This window comes from Chiloscyllium punctatum, chromosome 36 (genome assembly GCF_047496795.1).
Source record: "Chiloscyllium punctatum isolate Juve2018m chromosome 36, sChiPun1.3, whole genome shotgun sequence".
Lineage (NCBI taxonomy): Eukaryota > Metazoa > Chordata > Chondrichthyes > Orectolobiformes > Hemiscylliidae > Chiloscyllium > Chiloscyllium punctatum.
This window is the reverse complement of record NC_092774.1, coordinates 71941918-71958050: the sequence shown is the minus strand read 5'-3', so window position 1 is coordinate 71958050 and position 16133 is coordinate 71941918. Positions and strand designations below refer to the sequence as shown.

Here is a 16133-nt window from a genome sequence, read left to right as displayed (position 1 = left end):
GTTACCGTTTCCAATCCGGTAAAGGGGCATGACAGGTGTCCATTGTGATGTCACTCGAAGCCACATTGAGAGAACTGCGCTGCAGGAATGATCACATTTACAACCCAATGCATACTGAGATTCGACATTGAGTTGGCTGGCAGAATCACTTTCTGTCATTTATCTTCAGGTTGAAAGTTGCTTTATGTCAGATTAGCTGAGGGTCGGGATTGTGGGTGAACATTAACGAGATCGACAGGGCAGCAAACTGATTGTAGGAACAATTTATTTCCAGAAATGCCAGACCTGTAATTAATCACATAAATGTTTATCAGAAAATAATCTAAGTCGCGGTTGCTACAAGTTGCTATGATTCTGTGCTCTTTTAAAATCTCAGATCACAGAGCTCCGAGGTTGGTACCTCAAAATTCCCAATGCTTTGGCAGACTGGAGGTCCAGTTCGGTGACACCTGGAAAACAATGTGTGGGCTTGACTGGGATTTGAAAACCGCCGATGTGGTCTGTGCACGACTTCATTGTGGAGTCGCAGTGTCTGTTTCAAGCTCGATGCATTCTGGAGGCAGTGCTGTTCACACGGCAACTGAGGTGTTCAAATGTACGGGCAATGAGACTCAGCTGGGGAAATGCCCTTGGTCTTCAACCACGCACCAGGATTGCACTGGACACAACAATGTCACCCTGATATGTTCAGGTGAGTACAAGCTTACCTCAAGGAGAAAGACACATTTCCAGTTAATGAGTGTAAGAGTAATGTCGCTGGCATTCCTGACATTGCTTTGACCGTGACAAATCTCAACTAATCCTCAAGATTCTCATGTTCCCTGGCACAACAGTGATGAGGTAAAATTTACACGGAAGTATTGAAAATTTAAACATTTAAAAACCTTGGCGTTTGGATTGGGAAAGCCATTTCTTCAACTGTCCACAGTCAATATCCTTTCGTGTGGACATTGACTAAACGTCGCTCATGGACGATAATATGACTCGTTGGTCGATATAGATACTTTGAGGTGAACTTCAGACAATTAAAGTTATGACAAAGCTTTATTTTCTGAATCTCCCTGACCCGGTTATATTTTTTTAACAATACTAACAGACTGTATGACATCATTGAAGATCACTTTTGCCAACAAATTTTTCAGCAAGAAGTTCCAGCTCACAAACACTGGTTGGCTGATAGATATTATCCTGGTAATTTATTCACCTTTCTGTCCCTTACTTGCGACCCTTCTCAATCTCTGAACTTTCACGTTGCTGGAAATTTACCTTGCCTTCGTGACACGTTGTATTTTGCATGGTATATGCACTTTGTGAACAGTCTGATTCAGTACATTCCAATCTGTAACCCTGTGCACCTTTTGTCCCAAATCGTTACATTATTGCCTGCTACACTTTCGATGATCAATTGGCAGGTTCAGTAATTCCTTTCGTTTGTTGCTTTGTTCAACAAGTAATATTCTCGTATACCTCTATCTGTTCCAGTCCATTGCTTCAATATGATCCATAACCTGTCCAATACACATTAATCGAAAATAGAAGCCTTTTTGCGTATCTCTTCGAGTATGCACCTCCTCAAATCCAGGACACACTTAGTGAATTATGTGTTCCACATAATTATAAAGAAGGTTATCCTATCTTCCCAAACGCAAAGTAATTATTTCTGTCTTTCTGCCCTAATTTCTTCTATTCTGAATTTTACGTTTAAGTTGCATTGCTGACTACTCGACCAAGTATTCTGTATTGTTGATGTATCTCAGCTTTTCAAGTTCCAGCACTTCTGTCGAAGTGAACTTATTCACAACATGAAGAGGGAAAAGGTGAAAACATCTAAATGCACGTTGTACGTCATTTTCCAGGCTGCCAAAATATACTGCCTCAAACTTCTTTGCTTAAAGTTTCATCTGTCTCTTACTTATCTGTTCTGCTCTCGTTGTATGCTCTACTGAAGTTGGGAGATGTCATGAATAATGGTTTGAAAACATTGATGCATGGTACCGGGGCTAATTTTGAAGTGTTCCTCTGCATCTCAATGCAAATTCAGAAAAGTCCATGTCACATTCTACCAAACGATACACATTCACAGGTTATAATTGATTTCATTATTACAGGTTCGATGGGAGAAGAAAGGTTAATAGTATGGAAACGGTATATTGCCGCCAGCATCTGATGCACTGGTCTTGATTTGGTCACCTGGACGCTCAACATCTTAGTGTACAAAAAAACTTTGAACATCCTAAATATCTCAATTGCCTCAAACTTGTAAGCTCATTTGTTGCCCATGTTTCAGAAATTGCCCTCGAAAATAATTATTTAATACTTTCGCCTCGTTAGCTGCACTGTATTGTAACACCCTGATGGAATCGCCTACCTCAGTGGGTTGAATGACTGGTCTTTGATATAAGGTAATGCCATCAGCGTTGGTTCATTCCCCCCCACAATCTGAAGTTGCCATGATGGTCCTAACCTTCTGAACTCATCCCTCGGCTGACGAATAGTGACCATCAGGTTAAATCACCATCAACCATATGTCTCTAACGAGAATGCAGTCAATTATTCATCAGTAAATTGAGTTAAGCATTACTGCATGATTGCAAAAGTCTAACCTTCACGAGCAATCGGTACTAAAAGTACACTGCTGTTATCAAACTATGGACTGCATCAAGTAAACCTTTACATCCTCGTTTCATAGGTTTTCCAGGACTGAGGTAAATGATCATAATCACTATCTTGGGAATACCCTTTAACTGTGAATAGTGGACAAAGTTTCATGAAATAATCGTAATTATTTTGAAGACATTGTAACTGTCATGTATTGTATTGGGCAATGGAGGATGAGATTCGATTTATTTTCTCTTTTGAATCTTTAACAAGTGCGTGGATGTTTGCAAACGTTTGTTTCTTGATTTGATCCAAAACAGGAGACAATGGGTCCCGATTGGTTGGTGGGGAGAACAGGTGCTCTGGGAGAGTGGAGGTCCTGCATGGAGAGCAGTGGGGAACGCTGTGCGGTGTTTACTTTGGCTGACAAGACGCCAATGTGGTCTGTGAGCACCTTTTTTGCGGGACAGCAAAGTCGATTCCGAGAGAAGCTCGATTTGGGAGGGGAGCCCGACCAGTGTGGAAGGAAAACTATGAATGCCACGGAAACGAGCGACGGTTGTGGAACTGTCCAGTTTCACATGGGGAAAGCTTCAACTGTTTACATGGAAATATGGCCAATGTCATCTGCTCGGGTGTGTCCTTTATAGCAATTTTTCTTTTGCTAAACAGTGTTTCTGTGTACTTAAAGTTTGGAATTATTTTATTTATACCTGAATGGAATGTAACTGGTGAGCCCATGGCCTGTTGGCCTTTTGTGATTAATCTCGGTTTAACTGGTGCACTATGTTCACTTTAGGAAGTCGTTACCTTTCAACGATATGGTTAATAATCCGCAGTCACATGTCAGTCAGAAAAGGTTAGACCGTCAGATGTCCTTGCAGAATGATAAGTATTAGCCAGATGAGTTGTTAGAAGAATTGATTATCGTTAGACTGTCACCATCGCTAAGACTAATTTTCCGTTCCAGACTATTAACTCAGTTTGATCTTTACCAGCTGCCATTCTGGAATTTCGGGCACCCTCAGCACCACCAGGTCTTAATTTCTACCTCCACTTTGCAAATCAAGAGGCCATGTTTGATTTGGCACAATGATGTTCTGAGATGCAACACTTGAGTTTTCGGAACTTAATTTGTATTAAATGTACATTATCTTTTTTAAAAAATTCTGAATGCCATCCAAGATGATAATTAATTTCCGAACTCTCTGCCGCATTCTTCAAATGTCAATCCCATGTCACTCCACAAATGCATCCATTCTGCCTAGGTTATTAATTCTGTTAGTGCTTCTCAACTCTCTGTACTGTTTTAGATTTGGAATATTTCACGAAAATTTTAAAGATTATGATTCTGATACTTAGTGTTTCAGGGAACGCAGATGTGACCAGTGAGGCCAGGTTTTGTACTGATGCCTGATTTCAGTTTAACCAAGTTGGTTTTACAGGCCTTTAGTTATGATTTTCTCACTCTTTTATGAGCCTGAAGACCTTGTCGGGCAGATCAAATGTGGAAACCAGATTTGATTTCCTGACAAACTTTAGGAGCTGCATGGGTTTTGTTTTCAATATTTCGTCATAGTTTCCCTGTTCACGAGCTGAAACTGGGCTCCAATTCCAGAGCATACATTTTCCAGCATTCCCCCAGAGAATGCATACCGCATCTGAAATACTCTTGTCAACATTTTTATGACATGACATTCTGCCCTCAACTCCTGGCAGGGAATATCAGAATCTGCACAAATGGCGCCGCAAAAATCAGATGTATTCGTACCTTCTATTAAAAGATTTTGACGTATCAATGACGTGGAGACAATTTTCAAAAGAAAATGGTGAATATTGGCAGTTATGTTAGTGAGTGACAGTATCACGTTTTAAAATTTATGAGCTATCCCAAATTTTCACAAGTGTTTTGAATGTCATAATTCTCAAACAGACTTGTTCCTCAATCTCCATTATCTTCTTGACCGTTGCCTCAGTCATATTGCGGGTCATTTGCTCAGTGCAACATGCTCTGCGGTCAACAATGAGTAGTGGCAACATTTAAGTGGTCAAAGCATACGAGTAGCATCTGCAGACTCAAAAACCGGCCTAAATGAATGAGGTCGAGACTTTATATTCAACGAATGCTAGAATAGCAGCACTTTTATTTTCACGCCTCTCTTAATTTTGTTTGCAGAAGAAATGTGATGACGTGATGAAAGTATTTGAAAACGTAAATGGACAAAATATCTTTGTGATTGCAAATCATACATTTTCCTGTGATTGTCAGTTCTCGAATATCTGTGTTCATTTCAATCGCTGTTCTCAGTAACTCTTATTTTGCAGATGAAAATTGGGCGCTAAGACTCGTGAATGGCGAAAGCCGCTGTGATGGCCGAGTTGAAGTTTACTATAATGGAAGCTGGGGCGGAGTGCAGGACACCGTGTGGGATCAGAATGATGCCAACGTTGTCTGCAGACAGCTGGGATGTGGTTATGCCTTAGAAATATATAATTCTTCAAAGTACGGGGAGAGTGATGGTGGTTCGTGGGTGCATGTTGTCCAATGTCATGGACATGAATCACAGCTCCAGGACTGCAGAATCTCCAACACATTGAATTCGTCTGTCACCGAAGGCAGTGGCGTAGGTGTCCTCTGTTCAGGTAAGTAGACTCTTCACATTTAAACCAGCTCAGATATATCAAGCCAAATATTCATCTACTGAGTAAATTGAGAAGGTGCACCATTTGCTTGTCAGTGTCACTCAAACCATTTATTCATCGCTCGGATGAAAGCAGATCTGAGGTGGGCGGCGGGTGCAGATGGATGAATATGAAAAATTAACACCATTTTGTTGTCATATACAAGCATTACGTGGCAGGTCATGTTAATTGGCTGTGCTAAATTGCCCAGAGTGTTGTTTGCATTAGTCAGAGGGAAATGGGTCTGGCTGAGTAAAATTTCAGAAGGTCGGTGTGGACTTGTTGGTCCAAAGGGCCACTTTCCACAATGGAGGGAATCTAATCTTCGGTAAGATTAGATTGCTCGCTGGCTCAGTGGTAAGCACTACTGCCTCACAGCGTCAGAAACCCGGGTTCAATTCCCAGCCTCAAAGAACTGTCTGAGTGCCTTGCACATTCTTCCCGTTTCTGCATGAGTTTCCTCTCACATTCCAAAGATGTGCAGTATAGGTGAATTGGCCATGTTAAATTGCCTGTAGTGTTAGCTGTAGGGGAATGGGTCTGGGTGGGTTACTCTTCGGAGAGTCAGTGTGGGTTTGTTGGGCCGAAGATCCTGTTTCCACACCGTAAGTAAGCTAACCTAATTAGAGTTTCTTAACCCAAAAGTAAAGTTGACACACGTGCACAAAGAATGCGTTAGTTCAGATGAAGAGTCACTCGATTTGAAATGGTCACACCACGTCCCAAAGAGGCCAGTAAAACTCCTGCATTTCACCAGCAATTTCTAATTTTGTGAGAGTGACGTTGGCGTTGCGATTTGAAATTTTGATGAGAATGAATGTAAACAGATATTGATCAAACAGGCAAAAATTCCGAGGAGTGGGAGATGGAGTTCAATTTAGTCTCAAACTGCAAGAAGCATGATTTGGAGCAGAGCAGAAAACTGTGTGCAGTTAAGGAATCCACATCAGAGGATGGATTCCACAGTAATGGAGACAATGCAGGGGGAAACCTATGAGAGATTTTCTTGAGATGAACAAAATTTAGCTATGAAGACAACTGGGCCATATTTGGATTATTTTCCTTTGATCAGAGGCGACTGAGTATGGGCAGGATTGAGGTGTATAATGAGCAAGAAGGAATCTTTCCCCTATATTAAGCAATTCCTTACCTTGTGACATAGAGTTAAGGTGATGGACAGAAGGTTCAGAGGGACCTGAGGACATTCTTTTTCATCGACTTGGGGCGGGGGAGTAGTCTGGAACTCACTGCCTGTAAGTGTGGTAGAGGCAGAAACGTTAGTGAAATCTAAGATATATTTAGATGCGCTCTTGTGATGCGAAGGAGTTAAGGACGAACCCAAGTGCTGGGAAATGAAATTAAAATATTTTGGAGCTTGTTTTTGACAGAAACAGAATTGGTGGGCCGAAGGTTCTTTCTCTGTGCTGAAGAATTCTTAAATCTGTGATTCTGTGAATTAATTCTGGACCGTTACATCTCAGTACACGTGATAATAACCTGAAATGACTTTTCGTGCCCTTTCAGTATTTACACTTCTACAACTACTCAAAGTGTGATTGCTGTCACTCCAATATATATGTTGTCTTTCATTTATATTCTCGTAAGTTATCGTATTCCCTTGTGCGCTGATGAATGAAAACTGAGACGGTATTTATATTGGACGAACGTACAGTTATGTGCACTATTAAATAAGGTGAGCATGAGACAAAGTAACGTTTGGACAGATATAAACGAAGTGACAGGATAGAGAAAGCACAAATGCAACAGTTTGCAAAATATTTCACTGAATGTTCAATATACAAAGGGAAACTGAACCTGGCAGTACCAGGTGCAATTAGATATTTTGAAACATTTATGTGCTGGACATTCGTGCTAAAAGGTTACACTTGATCCATTAGTTTTGTAAGAAATTATGTTTCAGCACAATAAGTACTTCTCATGAGAACATTTAAAACGGTCTTTCCTGTATCTATGCACGATGTTGCCCTGAGTGATGAAGGGAATTTGCATTGAATTTGTAATTGTTTCACAGAGCACTTTCAGCTGAGGCTGTCAGATGGTGGAAGCCCTTGTGCTGGTCGGGTGGAGATTTACTACAATGGAATATGGGGCTCAGTTTGTGATGATTCATGGGATGTGGTCGACGCTGGAGTCGTTTGTAAACAACTGGGTTGTGGAAAAGCACTGGACATGACACTCCCTTCCTCCTCTGGACCGGGCTCAGGCCACATTTGGTGGAAGGATGTGAAGTGTTTTGGAAACGAATCATTTCTCTGGGAATGTCCTTCAGTCCCATTGGGTCACCAAGACGACTGTTCTCATAAAGAGGATGTGAGAATTATGTGCTCGGGTGAGGCCATTTTTCAATGCTTTTACTTTGCTCGAAGGTTGTAGGTGAGACGTCATGCTGACACATGTTCACTGAATTCGAAAGGATGTAGAGCAGCGGCAGGAATTTAAAGAAACGATCTCTGACACTGACATGCTGCACAGAAAGTGATAGAGCAATTCGTTTCTCTAATCTAAATTACTTTTCTGTCAGTTTTTGTCACCATCTATTGATACAAATCGCGTTTGTCATGAAAAGTGTCATCTTTGATCTGTTGTCGCTCCTCCAAGTGGATGTCAATATTGTCCTGAATGTCATAAAGTGTCTACGAAAAGTTCATCCCAAATTTATGACCTTTATTTTTGTATCGAGCCACCAGAAATATGAGACCTGTTTGTGTGTCTATCGAACTATTTGTGACTCGAAAATGAAGGAGTGATTTTTTTCTCTTTCTGTTTCTGACCAGACTTCCCTGCATTAGACATAGCTCCTGTACATACCTGTATTGCCGATTTATTACTGTGCACTTGCGTTTTGCATGATTTTTCAGAACAGTAAAAGTATTCCGTAATTTGCTTCCAACTGAGCAGTTTGAAACTTCCCTGGTGATACAAATTTAAAATTGATTGCATGTATATATAAAATTGTGCAGCCATGAGATCAGAACCAGTTCCAGTGGATCGTCACTTCTGCAAAGTGGACAATTTACTTTGTAACACAGGCTTTTTGTTTTCTGTCAGTTTCTGCTTCTCGACCAGTTCGCCAGATTCTAGTAGTGTCTTGGTGAAGTCTTTCTAACCTCCATGCACGATGCACATTTGGCTCACTCCTTTTTTCATTGCATTATGCTTTATTAAGAAAACTGATCAGAATGATCCGCGGATGCTGCGAATCTGAAACAAATAGGAAAATTTCTGGAAAAAGTCATATGTCTTTCAGCATCTGTCGAGACAAAGAGGAGTCAACGTTTCATGTTCAGTGACGCTTCCTCCAATCAGAATACGCGTCAGTGGACCTGAAGATTTGTCTGTGCTTTCTCTCTTCACAGATTCTGTTGAGTTCCTCCAGCAATTCCCTTTGTTCCTATCATGCATCCTGCTCGTTACGGCAATCACAGGACACACCAGAAACATGAACAATCTAACAATCGGGATATCTGTTATTGTTTGAACAGAACACAAGGAGCTGCGGCTGGTGAATGGAAAACATCGCTGTGAGGGAAGAGTGGAGGTGTTCTACAATGGGACCTGGGGAACAGTGTGTTCAGACACATTGGATTCACACGTTGCCAAAGTGATTTGTAAGCAGCTGCACTGTGGTGCGTTCCAGTATGTTGAATACGACGCTCAATCATTCGGAGCAGGAACGGGAACTATTTGGCTCGATGAGATGGAGTGTCTGTCACACGAGTCGACACTGTGGCAATGTCACACAGATCCGTGGGGTCAACACAACTGTCAACACCGGGACGATGCTGGTGTAGTTTGTTCAGGTAACATGACAAGCCTTCTCAATGTTCGGGTGTCATTTCAAACATGAATTTCGAATAGGCTGAGCATCTTTCTCCTTTCAACAGAGAGCAAGGTGACAAAGGAGCAGACCCTCAGTTCAACTTACTGCCATCAACAATTAGGTGCGTCTTCTTTCTCTTTGTGCCAACTCTTGGAGATTTTGCTTTGTACTGAATTCACTAATAATCAGTTCTGTACCACAGATACGCAAGAGAGTGTGCACCTGCATGGAGGAAGCAGCAACTGTTCTGGAAGAGTGGAAATCATGTGCGATAAACGCTGGGGAACGCTGTGTGGCGATTCCTGGGATATAACTGATGCTAATGTTGTCTGCAGAGAGCTGGGATGTGGCTTTGCTCTATCAGCCCGAGATGTGGTCGTTGTCTCCCAGGAGAATGATGTTATCTGGCAGAATGATGTGAAGTGTAAGGGAAGAGAATTCTCTTTGTTTGACTGTCTCTCCGCAGCTCCAGCTAAAAGGAAGTGTCATCACAAGGAAATTGCCAGTGTAAAGTGTTCTGGTAAGATTGATGCTGATTGACTGGCTCCTGTCCGTGATCATTCATGTCAAAAATCAGGGCAACTATTTGATTTCCTATGTTAAATTTCCCTTCATAATTATTCGTACTTTCTGTTCCACAGGATCCGAGTTGGTGACGGCCTCCCCTTCACCTCCACCTGCAGGTATTACTGACTGATACTAAGATTAGTATTTGTGTTCGCGTTACTTTCCTGAAAAGTGACATTGATGCTGTTGGTACTTTCACGGTTTGGAAGCTAGTGCCATTGTTTCCTTAATGATGGTTATTTACAATTTTCCATGGCAGACTTTAACTGTGCTAAACCCATTTGTACTCCATCCTTTAAGGGCAGGGAAGTCCACCTATTTCTATGCCTGTTGCCGTCTGTTCATCTTTGGGAGTCTTGTTAATCTGTGAGTTGGTCGCATTACTGGTGGTCATGCAGAGAAAATTGCAAATGAAAGGTAAGCATCACATCTACCGACTGAGCTAACACTGTGTCCCTTTCATTGTTGCATATGTTCTCGGGGCTGTAGATTTTTATTGCACTTTTGCAGCATTTGACTGAGATGGTCACGATTGTGCGGCATTTCTTGGCTGTCTGTTTTCTTCGAGGGACTTTGCCGAAATGAAACGCTGAGTTTTATTAAACTCTCAGAAAAAATCCATCAAAACTGTAAATAGCAAATAAAAGAATATTCTAACTGTGTGAAGTATTCACCAAGTCGTTCAATATATTTGGAGTGTAACTGAAATAACATATAATGTGGAGTTACTCCAGTCATTATCATTGGGCAAGAAATATAAAGACTGCACTTTCTTATCTTTCATTGAATATACATGACATTCCAGAGCAAGTCAATGATTGCAGCAATGTGTCTCCGTTTTATTCAGTTATTCGCAGACTGCATCCAAATATTTCTTCATTAGTTACTATTTATTCATGGTTCTTCAGTGTCTCGGTGCTGCTACCACAACCCAATATCATTGAAAGGATTAAGGGTCCTTTTCAGGGAACTTTCATTGAGGCAACAACTGGCTTCCCTTGACTGAGTAAATAATACTTCTGTACTTTGCACAGTAATTTAAAAGCGTTTGCCTGGGAACCATGTTCCACGAGTTGGCAATGACAATCAACACTAAGAACAATCATTTTCTATCCTTTCACATGCTCTTAATTTTCCTTTACATATAGCCATAAAAACTATGCACTTCATAGTCTATCACGAACAATGTCAACAAGGTCCACCTTATTTCATTCGTCTCACGTTTTGGTTTTTAACTAATTGTCATAACAATGCAGTTGTTTAATGAAAGTAGTCCAATTCTAACAACATAGTTATCAACCTTTTTTGTCAGCGCCACGGCATCTTGTGCATTAATGTGTAATCTCCTCAATGTTATCAAGTTTTAAAAAAAGTAGGTTATTGGCATTTTCATTTGTTCATTGCATTAAAGAGTTTCATTTTTCTGCACTCAACATATTGACTCACATGCACCATTGCGAGCTGAGAATTTTCTTGAATAAATATTTGAATCAGCAAAATTAGAACAAAATATCCATATTTTTACCAACAAGAACATCTCACTCTTTCTGTTTGACATACTCGGGTTCGGTAACTGACATTCCATGGAAATTAATCATGGCCTGTTCATTTGCTTTTCAAAGATGATCTCCCTTCAGCGAACAGTTCATGTTGTGTGAAGATTCTAGTCACCAGCATTGCGTGAACTCGTTCTTCTCTCTCCTGGTTCTTCAGATATAAACATCTTTTTTCTGCGAGTGGTCAACTACAAATGCTGACCAGTATATCATTTATTCAACAGAACTTTACCGTGGAGACAGAGGCTCAAGTCTTGGTTTGTACCAAGGAATTTATGAAGAAATTGAGAATATTCCCCCTGGCAAGAGGACGGATCACAAACATGGACCAGGTATATATATTTCCTATTGTACAGTGAATCGTGACTGGATAAGTATAGCTTCCATTCAATTTGCAGTCTTCCATGATTAATGACTGAATGAACCTGATTAACAGTTAAAACACGGTCGTCTTGTGTGGGAAGCTACCTCATTAACTGTTCTCTGTCCGCATTTAGTGAGATGTAAGAATGTCAATATAATAATTCTCACTGCCCTACATTCCTGATAGATTATTTCTGGAATGTAGTTGAAAATGTAAACAGATCTATCAATTTCACTTCTACCCTGGTTCCACCCAAACCCCGTCAGATGGCTGGCCAACTAATCAATTCGTCATTGACTTTAAAATAATATAACTTTTGCAATAATTATGGATTACACAGCACCAAAGAGTGGAAGCAAAATTGAGGGATCAATGTATAAACAAATATGATGAGTCACAGAAGATGAGTGGTGCTGAAAGTCTGCATATGACTCTGAAACGTTGCAGGTGTTCAGATACAGTGTAAATTAATGGAAAGAAAATGCCTGGTAGATGATAAATGTGAAATTATCCATTTTTTGTTGGAATAAAATTAGAAATGACTGCTTTTGAACGGAAGTGGCCTGAAAAGTACAGATAGCAGATTTAGGACAAAATTCAGGAGGAACATTTTCACCCACAGGATTGAGAATTTATGGAATTCCCTGCCTCATCAGATGATTTTAGAGCTGGGGTGAATGATGTTGTGAACATTAAAATCATGAGCAAGTCGAACTGAAGCCATGAAAAGATCAGTTATGATCTTATTGAACTGCAGAGCTGGCTGGAACGGCCAGATGGAGTACTCCTGCTCTTAGTTCTTATATCATATTCTTTCCCGCAGTGGGTTCACTTGACATTATTCTAGATATTTCTCCGGGCACGATTAAAGAACAATACTTTCTCTTGTCACCCTACAATTAATAAAATAAAACCTTCAACTACAGTCCATAAGTCTACGGCATACAGGAGCAGGATTAGATCATTTGGCCCATCGAGTCTATTCTGTCATTCAATAAGGGCTGATGTGCTTCTCAACCACTTTGCTTTGCCTTCTCCTTCGATGTTTTATTAATCAATATCCTTTGTATTTCTGTTTTAAGATACACACTGATTGGCCTCCATAGCCATCTGTGTTCCATAGATTCGCAAGCCTCTGGCTGAAGAATACTTGCCTCATTCTAAATCTTCGAGGAGAAAGTGAGGATTGCAGATGCTGGAGATCAGAGCTGAAAATGTGTTGCTGGAAAAGCGCAGCAGGTCAGGCAGCAACCAAGGAGCAGGAGAATCGACGTTTCAGGCATCAGCCCTTCCTCAGGACTCATGCCCGAAAAGTCGATTCTCCTGCTCCTTGGATGCTGTCTGACCTGCTGCGCTTTCCCAGCAACACATTTTCAGCTCATTCTAAATCTGTTTGGTCTTGGCTTCTCTTGGAATTCGAGCATGAAAATAACTCTCCATTTTTATTTTTAGTAACTTATGCTTCTATTGACTCACTCAATCGCATTGAATACTACACCAGCCACAACTTGACTGACAATAATCCCGGATCTGAAAATCTTGAGGTGGAATCCAACAGCATTCCAGGTGTGTATGGCTTCACTTTCTGTCAATTCATTTCTTGTCCTACATTGTCTACACTTTCCAAAATTTCACGATGGCAACCCTCACAAGGTAATGTGACCACTGCATTCACAAGATAGTGTGACCACTGCCTGTTTCATGAGGAGTGTTAGTTAAAGTGAAAACCGCTGTTTTGATACCACATGATCATGGGCATTGTCTGTCCGGCTCGTGCCGGCCAAAAACAACCAGGTTATCATTCCAATCGTATTTGCCAGCACACCTTGGCCCACAGCCTTGTATCTCTTGACATTGCAAGTGTACCACTGAATACGATTATGAGTGTCTTTTGCCTCTGATCAACCTTCCTGGCAGAGAGTCGAATATTTCCTGTTTACTTCTCCCATCACTTCTCTGAAATGTATGATCCCTGATCTTTGATCTCTCAACCATAGTGAAATGTTCGTTCCTGTCTTCCCCAACTACAGTCGTTATTATTTCATGACTCATCGCAGCCATGGCAGCAACTCTGTATGCTCAGCTCCAAGTCAATCAATTGCAAGATAGATACAGTGGTAGGTCTCTCAGCCCTTCGTAACTCTTCCTGCATTCAATGAAATAATTCCAAACTATAGTGTGGCATCAATCCAGCTCCCTGCCTTTGAAACATGTGCATAAATACCTTTGACCAACAGTAATCTCGGCCACATTTAAAATTAAGCATTGATCAGGTATCAGCGAAGTTTTGTGAAATATATTTCCAAATCCTGTACAGCTTTATCCTTTCTTGACATCTTCACTGAACGGCCTGGCATTAATTCTGTGTATAACACCTCGAGCTAAAATAGTCTAATCAGTTGAAGTAGTTTTCTGTGTATACCCTATCTTATCTGGGTTATTATCTTGAACAATTCGATCAGATAACCTTTCACCTTCTCACTTCCAGAGAAAACAATCCTAATTTGCACCAACTCTGCTCATTCCGTTACTTCACAATTACGATGACCGACCTAACTCTTCTGGTCTCAGTTTCCAGCACTTGCCTTATCTGAGGCAGGAATCTCGTTTTCTAGTTATCGTTGTTGTGTATTTCAATTTGTATCAGTGATGCTCATCTTTCCCACTAGGTCGAATTCGTGGTGAGTATGACGATGTTGAGACTGAAGATGCAGAATCTCATGATGGAAAGTTACAATTGGACAGTGATCCTGATGAACCCCTCACACTTACAGATGATGACAGTGGTCTTTGTTCACTCGGTGAGTTGAGTAACAGATACTCACATCTTTAACCACTGCCATAATTCCTTTCCATTCCCTGATAATATTATATTTACTTGAAAATCCAAGAACAACATACAAAGCTACCTGTGCCTTATCTCCACAGCTTGTCACTAAGAAAGAAATGTGCTATTGGAGAACGATTTTTATTTCAATAGCATAAGAACCGTCTTTAAAAAAATGAATTCGATGCTATTCATAATACACTGCGTCGTGTCAGTTCATCGAATCGCTGATCTTCCCCCAATTTTGTAATTACAAATCTACAAAATTGCTGTTTCAATGCGTCATCAACTGGCTGGATGGAGAATACCAAAGATGGGGTTTTCCGTGCTCAACATTTTGAGTGGTTTAGTTCTTGTAGATCGCAGGGAATACAGAGTCTAGGACGTTTACTTGTTATGGGCAAAGAGACGTGCGTTTGATGTGGCTGTTCTCAGGAACTGCACTCACACCCATTCCCGAAGAAGAATATGTCTCCTGAAGCAGAACATTACAAATGCCAATAACTCACGGTTGCCTTTGAAACCTAGACTGTCTGATCAGCTGCTTAACCATTTTAGCGTTTTCGAATGGCCTTCAGTTAAACATTTAATACATGCGGGAGGATTGTTTCAATTAATGAAGAAAGCAACTTTTATTGTTTCACAGAGATTTATTTAATTGTTTTAGAAGAACGAAAGAAACCATAGATATTTGTTGATCTTACACTTTCAATCAAAATCCCACCTGCAAAATCGTGCATGGCCAATGATATACTTTTGAACATTTCATAACTACTATAATTTAGGATATTGCCCAGCCAATATTCGCAAAAACCAGAGGCGATAATCATTACGTAATAGTTTCAGTGAGCTTGTTGTTTGTAGAATAAATATTGGCCCAGTGATCACTTGCTGCACACATCTCTGCTACTCTTCAGAGTAATTTCCAGGCTCTCGTTTGCATCCAGCTGAACACACAGATCGAGAAACATGTCAATGTGCCTTCCGAAAATGGCCCGTCATCAGTCTGACATTGCAGTGGCAGAATTAGTCTTGTCCCTACTGCATGGAGTGAGAGCTTCAGCTAGGGATTGATTGATTCATGTGCTGTGAATAGAGCCAAAGGTGACTTGAATGCGTGGACTCAAATGATTTTCTTTATCATTTCAGGTAGAATTTAGAAGCTATTTCAACATGGGACGTCCTAATATTGCGAGAATTCGCCGACTATCGTTTTGAATTTGCCAAATATTTTTCTCTATAAAAGCTGCAACTGGTCGAAATTGACCAGCATTTACTTTGGCATTGAAATGCACATATTTGCAAATATATATACATTTGAAATAAACTTGAAACATTGCATGTTATGCGTTTTAATGAGTTAAAAGTGGGTATAAACAGAGTGCATCGAAGTTATTTTTTATGTAAAAATATATTATGTAATTCATTTCTCAGTGTGGATTTTTGAAGTCACAATAGTGGACGATGGTCCTGTGGCTTGTCAATGAGGTATTGAGGAAATTCCATTTGTAATTGCTTTGCTTTCTCATACCGCATGAAGGTGGATTTTAAACTTGTCAATCCAAAGAGTTCTATGAAGTGCTGTCTTGCTGTTTATACAATGAAATGTTCTGTCCATGACCTGGGTATATTTCTGAAAGTGATGTTGCAAAATGTAGGATACAATTCATCAATAAAAATGCAGTGATTACAAGTTTG

At 40.5% G+C, this 16133-nt stretch overlaps 1 protein-coding gene across 1 annotated transcript in view; it reads left to right on the top strand.

Annotated features, from left to right (window-relative positions):
• The window catches only part of LOC140460136 (scavenger receptor cysteine-rich domain-containing protein DMBT1-like), a 46734-nt gene extending 30872 nt beyond the window's left edge, over positions 1-15862 (top strand). Inside the window, exons 9-19 of the mRNA XM_072554534.1 lie at positions 377-691; positions 4924-5241; positions 7313-7630; positions 8784-9101; positions 9324-9641; positions 9763-9804; positions 9989-10105; positions 11469-11576; positions 13061-13174; positions 14278-14409; positions 15585-15862. Coding sequence (XP_072410635.1) covers positions 377-691; positions 4924-5241; positions 7313-7630; positions 8784-9101; positions 9324-9641; positions 9763-9804; positions 9989-10105; positions 11469-11576; positions 13061-13174; positions 14278-14409; positions 15585-15595 — 2111 coding nt within the window. The 3' untranslated portion in view covers positions 15596-15862. The remainder of the gene's footprint in view (positions 1-376; positions 692-4923; positions 5242-7312; positions 7631-8783; positions 9102-9323; positions 9642-9762; positions 9805-9988; positions 10106-11468; positions 11577-13060; positions 13175-14277; positions 14410-15584) is intronic.
• The last annotated feature ends 271 nt before the right edge of the window (positions 15863-16133 follow it).